This window comes from Colletotrichum chrysophilum, assembly GCF_026319265.1.
Source record: "Colletotrichum chrysophilum strain AFK26 chromosome Unknown scaffold_61, whole genome shotgun sequence".
NCBI lineage: Eukaryota > Fungi > Ascomycota > Sordariomycetes > Glomerellales > Glomerellaceae > Colletotrichum > Colletotrichum chrysophilum.
In genome coordinates, this window is record NW_026517348.1 from 29,479 (window position 1) to 39,705 (window position 10,227).

General features: G+C 52.1%; 2 protein-coding genes across 2 annotated transcripts; one reads left to right on the forward strand and one right to left on the reverse strand.

Moving 5' to 3' along the window:
• Positions 1 to 127: 127 nt before the first annotated feature.
• COL26b_007482 (uncharacterized protein) lies at positions 128 to 1,102 on the forward strand (the record flags this gene model as incomplete). Its single annotated transcript, XM_053180271.1, has 2 exons — positions 128 to 912; positions 1,093 to 1,102. 2 exons carry the CDS (start codon positions 128 to 130, stop codon positions 1,100 to 1,102), a joined length of 795 nt encoding a protein of 264 aa, XP_053035720.1.
• A 6,288-nt stretch (positions 1,103 to 7,390) lies between these two features.
• On the reverse strand, positions 7,391 to 8,456 carry COL26b_007483 (uncharacterized protein; the record flags this gene model as incomplete). The annotated part of the gene is made up of 2 exons (XM_053180272.1): positions 7,391 to 7,399; positions 7,446 to 8,456. The coding sequence occupies 2 exons, from the start codon at positions 8,454 to 8,456 to the stop codon at positions 7,391 to 7,393; spliced, it is 1,020 nt and encodes a 339-aa protein (XP_053035721.1).
• Positions 8,457 to 10,227: the final 1,771 nt, after the last annotated feature.

Here is a 10,227-nt window from a genome sequence, read left to right on the forward strand (position 1 = left end):
TCCCAATCTAGACCTGGTCGTCTACGAGAGAAACTCAGATATTGTATGAACATGGTAACACCCTAGTGAGCTTTGGTTACTGATGAGGCAGTAGGGAGGTGTTTGGTACACCAATATTTACCCAGGCATGCGATGCGATGTTCCGGCCCACGCTTACCAGGCAACATTCGCCCCCTCAACGACATGGACGGAGGCGTACGCGACTGGGCCTGAGATCTTTGCCTATTGGAAACACATCGCAGATCAGTATGAGGTGCGCAAGTACATCCGTACGAGCCATACCGTGACCTCAGCAGAATGGTCCGAAGAGAAGGCGAAGTGGATTGTTAAGATTCATTCAGATGAAGGAGATTTTGTTGACGAGGCCAACTTCTTGATTACCGCCACAGGCCATTTCAGCGACCCGAAGCTCCCAGATTATCCGGGCATCAAGGACTTCAAGGGGCACCTCAGACATACCTCAATTTGGGATCCAAACTTCGACCCGAAAGACAAGCGTATCGCCGTTATTGGAAATGGTGCTTCGGGACTTCAGGTGCTGCCGCAATTGCAGAAAGTCGCATCGAGAATCGACCACTATGCTCGCAACAAGACGTGGGTGGCAGCGCCGATTGGAGGAGAAGATCTTGCAGACTTTGTCGCCGACAACATCGAAGACGCGCGAACGAGCCCAGAAAAGTACTTGAGATTCCGAAAAGCTCTGGAAGCAAAGCTCTTTAGTCGCTTTGGTGGCATCTTCAAAGATGGACCGCAAAACGCAGCTGCCGAAGAGTCTATCCGCAAGCGGATGAAGGCTCGCCTTTCCGGAAGCGATGAGCTAGCAGAAGAGATCATCCCTGACTTTTCCGTTGGCTGTCGTCGGCTGACACCAGGACCTGGGTATCTGGAAGCGCTGACGGCGGACAACGTGAGGTACATCAGGGACCACATTGCAGAATTCACAGAAACGGGCATCCGTACGGTTGACGGTATGATTTTCGGTCTCATTACACGAGTGCTAATTACTGACACTGACAGCAGGGACTCACCGAGAAGTGGATGCTGTCATCTGTAGTACTGGGCATGACATTACTTTCAGCACTCAATTCCCAGTCTTGTGTAATGGGATCGATTTGCAGAAAGCTTGGCGGCCCGGTGGTAAACCCGGGTTCCCTGACACATACCTCGGCATGCTCGCTCCAGAATTCCCTAACTTCTTGACAGTACTCGGACCGAATGCCACAGGCCCAGCAGGTACCTTGTGTCATGCTGTGGAAAACCAGCTTACGTATGTCGCCAAATTACTGCGCAAAGCTGCCACGCAAGGCATCCGAAGTATGGCACCTACAATTGAAGCGACTCGTGACTTCCGAGCCTACACAGAAGCTTTCTTCCCTCGTACCGTGATGAGTGAGTCATGCAGTTCGTGGTACAACGGAGGGATCAAAGGTGGCAGGATTCATGGGTTATGGCCTGGCAGTGCTGCGCATGTGGACTTGGTCCGGAAAGACCCTCGATGGGAAGATTTCAGCTACACGTACAAAAATCCTCAACGAAACAGGTTTGGATGGTTGGGGAATGGATGGACGAAGAAAGACGTGGCGGCAGCAACTGGCGAAGCGCCTACTGACGTAGATCTACGCCATGGCTCGAAAAGGAGGCCTTCAGTGGGAATGTTGATTTACAGAGTTACCATGAGAGGTGGTGGATTAGTTGAGTTACTTCAAGAAAACCCTGTTACAGATTGTTTACACTTTCGAGGACCGAGGTTCTCTCTGTTGATCTCATGGATTCGTCAAGGCCCGTATAATTAGTGACTGTGAATTCACGGTTGCCACACCCGATTCCCCATTGGGAGACTTCAATCAAAAGTTATTTCTGTGCTAAACGTTTATTAAAAATATGTCACATCGACAGAAACGAAATATCATGACGACCTTAACCACGATATTCAATGCCGGTCACTGTCAAGACAAAGGTTGCAATGGTGGATACCCCAGATAGCATTGAGGCTCGGGAAAGGAACGTGTTTTCCACGTATTGGGTAAACGGCATGACACATGGCTGACGGCTGGCCACCTGAAGTCTGAGACTGCCTCAAAAGCAGGGCGTTGATTCCAGAGGGCCTGTCTGAGATCTGCCAAGAGCTGAACTCGAAAGCGTCACCCGCTTCGGAATGTGCAGCTCATTAGCATCGGTGTTGCCGAACTTGACCCTATCAGGCACGGCCCGTGGATTTCATACCTCCAAATTCACTCTCTTTCGTTAACCCTACTCACGGAGCTTGGTCTTACTCAACGACTGCAAAGTACCTCATCAAGTGCACCGTTATTTGAATGCATCCCAGTATCCCAAGAGCCCTAACGTTGCCATGACACTTCGTAACACGTAACTACACCCGCATATAGTAGAGAAATTACATTGGCAATGGAATTTTAACTCAATAAACAGTCATGCTGCATGCGAGAGCGCCTGACTGGTCGACGGTGAGGCGGAAAGAAATTAGCTAAATGGACTTCGTGCCTCCAGACCCGACCAGTTGGTACGCATTCCATTGGAAGGAATCTCCATTCTTGAAGCCAAAATACCCTCTCCAATGAAACACAGTTTTTGCGTGAAAGACACGCACGGTGACCCGCTCGACTTCTGGATACTGATATCTGCTCAAAGCGACCCCCCCTTGCGATAGAGTTGCAAGACAGCTTGCAGGCGTGACTTGAATCAGCACGGGTTGAAAAAGATACATCATAGAAACGGGAAATGTAGTTGGAATGACAAAATACTTGAGGGCGTTGACCTCTCATACCATAAATGGACATGCTGCATTTTACATACATATAGCATCCTTCAGCTACATTGTGCACCAGACTTTAATCGTGCCCATCAACTCAGTCACATTGGAAACTCTCTGATACATTTGCAATGCTGATGTCCACATCCAGTCTCTGCGCTTTAGCATCGCTCTTGGGCCTAGCAGAAGGTATCATAATTAGGCCTGGGGGAACTGCTCAAGAACTGGCAGCTGCGGCAATTCAAGATAGTCGCCTGGAAGTACAAAATCCCTTTGTCAGCACGCCTAGAGCAGGAGCTCTTAGCTATGGGACTTTCACAGACGGTCCCAACGGACTTTCCGGAGTTATTAAAAGCACAGGAAAAGTAGCAGATGCACCGGCGGGATATCAATGCCCACGAGAGAGCGCTCTACGCGCGAAGAGAGTGGAAAGCCAATGCGTACCAAGCACGGCCTTTGCCCAGAGTGTTGGCTCATGCGGAGATTATTCACATTTTAGCGTGGATATTTCGTTTGCTCAAGGTATCAGTGAGCTAAGAATAACACTCATTTTGGCTACTGGCGAAAGGTTTGTGCGATCTCCGCCAAGCACGTCGTTTTGCGCTGACAGTAAACAGGTTGCTTGGTGGAGTTCCTGACGAGTTCGGAGTATTCTGGGATTTTGGATCAAGCGATTATTTCCAGACTACTGCCCTATCAACAGATCTTTCCGTCAATGGTGCAGACCTCGGCCTCTCATACCCTCGAGCTCTTACCCAAACCATTGTTTTCCCTTTGCCGGGAGGGAGCCCGTCTGTTTCACGTCGCCGTCAAGTGAGTACCGGCAACTTATCCATCTATGTTTGTGATGCAGCAAATCCCTATATTGACTCCGCGATACTTTTTGCCGTGTCTGGCTACTCGGACGCGACATCTACAATGGCAACATCCACCGAAGCATCCTCGGCTACGACAGCCACCGTATCAGAGACAGAGCTTCCCTCAACATCGGAAACCTCCACAGAAAGCTTCACAGAAGCATTCTCGACTACAGCAACCACTGTCTCTGAGCCAGGGCTTTTGGCAACCACGTCATCTACGGTGTCCGCCACCAGCGATCTATCGACAGGGACAACTTCAGATTCATGGTCAACTCTCGAATCTCCCTCGTCGACTTCCTCTTTGACCCGGTTGACAATTGAATCTTCGCCCACGACGACGGAATCTTCGGTCTCGAGTTCTTTCGAAGAGGCTACGACGACTAGCATCCCAACAATATCTTTCCCATTGGTAACAGTGACTGCTACTACAGAGTCATTCTTCTTACCGTCCGGATTCCCTACCAACACAATCCGGACAACGTTAGAGACGATTTTGAGCAGTTTTATGGCCCTTTCGACTAAGCCATCAAGTGCGGAAACATCCCCTGGCACAACGGCAATGTCCATCAGCACAGCAACAACATCGGCTGACGTGACGGCGAGCAGTTCGGAAACCAGCACTGTAAATACAGCATCCACAGAGTCTGCACCGTCATTGCCCATAGCGCAGACTACGCCGTCACCAACCCCCCGGGGCACTACCTCAGATACCTCTCAATCCTCACTTACCGCGGCTTTAGACCTGGACATTATTGCTTCGTCGCCAGCCGGGGTGAGCTCAACAGCACAATCCTCAGGCAGCTCCATCTCTTTTACCATCAGACCTAGTTCATCCCCCGAAACCACCACACCCACGCCCAGCCCGGCGACATCCAGCCCGTTCGTGAACATACCAGCTACTTCAACTTCGGCAGCGAGCACGACACCTCGACCAGCATCTCAGCCAGCTGCCACAAGCACGCTACCTTCAGCTGAGCCCACAGTCTCCATACTCTCCAACGTACCTGTCATCAACAATCATGTATTCCGGGGCTGCTTGGGCTCCCAAGCCGGCTACCCCTCCTTCAATGAGGTTGGCAGGGATGCCGCCATGACCCCTCAAAGGTGCATAGAATTGGCAGGAAGTCTTAGATATGCTGGCGTCTTCTTCGAGTAAGTACAGTTCTACAAGCACCAGGACTTCGTGTAGCTAACATTCATCCCCTTTCAGCACCTGTTACGGTTCAGACTCTCTCGAGTCGGCATCATTTGTGCCCACTGAGGGTTGTGGAACACCGTGCCCAGGAGATCTTCAGCAGATATGCGGCGGAAGTGTGGCTACAAACATCACCAGGCTGCGCGCGCGGCATTTCAGACCACAGGTTTCCAAGCGAGCTGTCCCTGGCAGTGTACTTCTCACCATTTACGAACGGGTGGATTCAGTTGTCGTGACCCCTGGCACAACTACAACGACCATTCCTGTTGGAGGCGACTCGGTCTTGCCATCGACGCCGATCACTTTGCCTGGCTCTGCTGCACCAGAGAATATCACTCCTATTACCAACGGAGGCACACCTGCAGGTCAGCTCACAACGATTGGAAACACCCTTGATCCTGCCGTTCCTCCACAACCGAGCTCCTTCACAAGCGTGTTCATTGTTGACGGCGTCCCGACAACATTGGCAGGGGCCACCACACCATCCACAACTGCACCGAGCTCCCCCGCCACCACGGTGATCCCTGCCCCAGGCGATGATGTCGACGTTTTGAACCCCTCCTCCTCAGTCGGACTTGCTGGCTCGCAAACCGTACCCAGTGTGGGATCTCCGACTGCAGGTTCTGGAGCCGATCTTGGAGATGATGGCGATGTACTTGATCCTTCGTCTTCCGGCGGGCTCGCCGGCTCACAAACTGTGTCCAACGTCGGATCACCCACCGCAGCTTCTGCTCCTGGGTTTGGAGAGAACAGCGATGTCTTGGTACCTCTTCCCACGACTCTTGGTCTTGCAACGTCCAGAATTTCGCCGTCTATGGCGAGCGAGAGCACTGGCAATCTCGGTGTCGACATGCCCATAACCTCTGTTGTAAGCACGATAACGTACACTACGATCGACTCAGCAAATCCCACAGCCCTCATGGGAACCGAGCTTTGCTCGACGCTTTATTTCCCAGACTGCGGCTGCCCGACGCAGGTTACGCCCACCGTCCCGATGACTACGATCGAGGCATCTTGCAATAGATGCGGCTCCAAAGGCGAGAGTTTAGTCACGCTTACCGTTCCGGAGAGCCCATACAGAACTCAACAGTCCGTTGTCGAAGAAAAGTATCGTTCCGGAGGAAACCACTTACAGCCCCAAGGAAGCAAGCTGTACCCCGAAGAGAGCCAAACCCAGCCCAGCATGGTTCCTGTGGAGGTGGCACCGGCACCAATCAACTTATCGGACCCCAGCAAGCCAATTGTTCTACCTCAATCACCTATCGCATCTGCAGTGTCAGCCGTAACAGCAACTGCAGTCGGTTCTAGCGGGTCAGATACTTCTGCAAACCAGAGCAACGCTTCAGACGGGTCTGAAAGTAAGGATGCACATGGCAATACGGTGGTTTCTCCAGCCAACCCCGCAGTATCTGTTGGTTCAGTTGGTGCGGCCGACATTCATTCTGTTGCTACAGCTATTCCCACGCAGGTTGTCAGCTCATCAAAGCCAGAAAGCTCCGTAGCAGGCTCCTCAGACGTTGCTGGTGCGGGTCCCGGTGTCGGTGGCACGAGTCCGGGCGGCTCGGACTTCGTCCCCGGCTCCGGCCCCAGCTCTGGCGAGGAGCCCTTATCGCCCTCCTCGACCGAGTCAATTACTGGCGCATCAGTATCTTCCAAACCGAGCACGGTGGTTGCGTCTGGTTCTTTCAGAGTCCAGCAGTGGTTCGATAGCTTCTTCTTTGGTTCTGCAACCTTGCTTTCTATCACATTTGTTCATCTCCTCAATTAGGCTGAGCGTGTACTCGAGCAATAGAGGCGTTTTGTACTTTCATGAACATAGTTTCTGTGAATTCATCCTGGACTCGTCAGCTTTTCCAGTTAATCAATTGATCGACTTTCAACATCTATTCATCAATTGCAAACCTTGACTTCATGTTATTAGTCGTGGACGCTGAAGTTGTTGATCCTTTGAGCGGAAAATAGCACGTGTAGATATCACATGGTAGTCTCAGAGTGGCTCTAGGCACTCACATCTCTAGACAAGTTTGATCGTCTCCACCTTCGCATCAGAGAACAGCTCGAAGACCTCCGCTCTCTCCTGATACCCGTCGAAGGAGTCCCAGATCCCAAAGCCGATCCTCTCATAAGTGTCCCTCGCGCCAGCCACCCTCCTCAATACCAGAAACCCGACAATCACCTGCACCCCATGCAATTTGTGTCTCTTCTCTCTCGTGTGTAGCTTTTGCTTCTGGAAGGTATACAGCTGAAGGCACGCATAATACGTTTTCTCGTCCCACGGGCAGCAATCCAATTCACCCCTCGGCCGCATTGGGGACGTCCAGCAGTAGGCATGTGAGCTCCCCTCATCTATCGTTGGACGCTGCTCGACGTCCAGGAGCACCCGCCAGCTCTGCTTCCTTCGCGTGCGGGCGAAGGATGTCACTCTATATCTCCCCTTTCCATCTCCCGGTGATTGCATTTGATTGTACCACGTATAGCTCCATAACACCGAGTCATCCTTGACGTGAAGCGTAGCCAGGTCCACCGGGACCAAGAGACCAGAGACAACCACGGACGCCGACTCCATTACTCCGCCTGTGGGATTTGCGACGTTGCTCGGAATGCACGCGATGCCCCTCACCTTCACGTCGCAACTCAACTGCGGGTTGTCACCCTCTTCGTACCTGCCAGCGGTGAATTCCATGTGCCGGAAGACTACGGGTCCGTCCACCGAAGCCCACGACCAGCTCGGCGCACAATACTCCTTGTGATTTGAGTGCTCAGCATGACCCGTCTTGTTCAGGAGGGGATAATCGACTGTCCAGGCAAGGCCGAGGACGAAGCTTTCTCTCCAGAGTCCCGCGTAATAGGATGCGGGTAGGCCGGGCGCCATGGGGGGATCCGATGTTACCAGCGTCTTCTCGTCAAATACTGCAATGATATGTTCGTCCCGGGACAAGACCTTCGCGCGGGAGAACCTCTGCTGGAACAATCTCGCCAGGCCTGACAAGGCGACCAGCTTGTCGCTAGATCTCGTCAGGAAGCGTCGCGAATACAGCTCGACAAGCTTCAGCCATTCCCAGTGGAGCTGAGAGAGTTCCAGGAGGTTTGCCGGTCCGTCGATCGAGCCCGACATCAGCGGCTCATCGCCGACATCGACGTCCTCGTCAAGATGGCCGCACTCGCACATGTTCCTCTCGCGGCAGTGCCACGCCATTTCCCGGCCGTCAAAGACCAGTCTCCGTTGCGGGAGGATATTCTCCTGCAGACACCAGCCGCGGGAGTCCAGGGAGAAGACCTGGAACTGCTCCACCTCGCCATCCCTGACAAAGAGGCGGTCTCCAGAAGGACCCAGGCCGGGCGGCACGCGGGCGCAGATGGGTCTCTGCCATCCCGTGTTTCCCAGCTGCTGCCGGCCGAGAAACCCCATCTTGCACGAGCTCGGTGCTCTCGCGTTGATGGTGAAGAAGGAGTTCGCGTAGATGTCCATCATCTTTGCGGATTCGACGTTCCAGTCGGCGGCGTCGTCTTGGACGATACACAGCGCGTCGACCCAGAGGTACTTGACTTGCAGCTTGACGCAGACTTTGATGGTGTCTTGGACTGTCTGCGCCAACTCCGATACATGGATGCCGTGAGCGTGGGATGGCATGTTCGACTTCACCGTCTTCCTGACCCCACTTAGGTCAGAGCCCCAGCAGTAGCTCAAAGCCGCATACTGCAAAGGACCTATCCCGGAGGACTCAACGAGAGTCACTTGGTCAGCCGAAGGGTTATGAATGCTCAAAAGTCGGCGGGGGGCGAAATTGGGGTCGCTAGGCCGACAGGCGGGATGTCCTTCCATGCAGTTCCGCAGCCATAGTGAGGCTCGGGCGAACGCCAGGTCAGAGTCTGATGACGGCGCTATCTCGACGCTCTCTCCAAAGACAATCTTTTCGAACCTGTTCAGGTCGTCTGATTCTAGCTTCTCGGCATCTTACGCGTCGTCAGTGACCACCTCCCTCGTCTGGCAAAGGGGGCTTCGACAGCTACCTGTGATGTGTCGATAGAGTTGTAGGTGGTCTATCGCCTTCGTAGCTTCGAACAGTCGAATGGTCCCAGAGCCTCCAGAGTGCAGCGACGACAGGTTCGAGTTGAACAGCCATCTCTGCTGTGGCCTGATAGAAATAGAGAGATTGCGTTCCCGCGATTCGGACAACCACCACGGCTTCGTCTGTCGAATGATGTCGATCCGTCCTTTGCAAGACAAGCAGCCCTTGTCGGTACATTCTTGAAGATTTTGAATGGACTCCGGAGATTTCAGACGCTGTAGCAACGGCCCTCTTTGGCAGTCTTGCCCCTGGTCTTGGCTGTGCATGCCCATTGTCGAAGGCGTCTGTCTCAACGGAAGATACCAGGCATATATCCAGCACATATCTCCCGGGCTTCCAGAATAATCGATCAACTTTTACCAATTAGCAATGTTCCGGCACTTCTTGTTAGCTAGAGTCAGTAAGGAGATGATTCTATGCCGGATGAAATATGTCAATCTTGTCAGACGAGTGCAATCGTAGCCTGATTTTGGCACAAGCGGAACCAATAGTGTTTTGCCACATGGATGCTCCGCTTCGATACGGGTATAGATTGCAGGAATCGTAACAAGACAGGTAAGCCTTGTTCATGAAGTTTGTGATAGCTGCAGGTAATGTAAGGTATGCATTGCTTGCTGTCAGTTCTTGTTATGTTTGGTTGCTGAGATATTCAATCACAATAGCCGTCATGATGATAGTCTCGCCAGATATTGGTATTCTATAGACGAATAATGATGTCTCTAGTGATCTCTCCCAGGGCATGAATTCAAATGAAACACCGACCTATTCCTGGTTGGTCCCTGGGTAGTATGTTGCTACAGCTCCTATTTCCAGCCCCAAGTTCCACACAGAAGGAACACCTCCCCTGGAACGAAAGACATCTCCTGATGAACAAAATCTTCTTTGATATAAGAAGAAATGTATGTGATTATAAAAATCTAACTGCGTATTCCAGCATCTAGCATATTGTGATAGTTTTGTCAAAGTATATTTAGAAATTCTGCCTAGGCTCTTGCCTCGCTCGAGGCTGCGATGCACGCCCCGTCATCAATTAGCAATTACTAAAGACGACCTGACATTTCTGATCGATGAGAAACATACTGCATCAGTGTCTTTGCGAAAATGCCCGCGGCACGTTTCTAAACGCGGCAGTGCTGCCTGTGTTGCAGGTGACATTGACGGACGCATCTGCTCTAAGCAACTTGTAGTTCCCCGAAAGCCTTCTAGTAACAATGTTTTCACTTACTCAAACTTCACCCGGAGGTCTTAGGTTTTACAGACTACCATAGGTTGTTGAGCTACTTACTCTCCTATGGAACCTTACTCGATTCTACGAGGCGATGCTTAACAGTT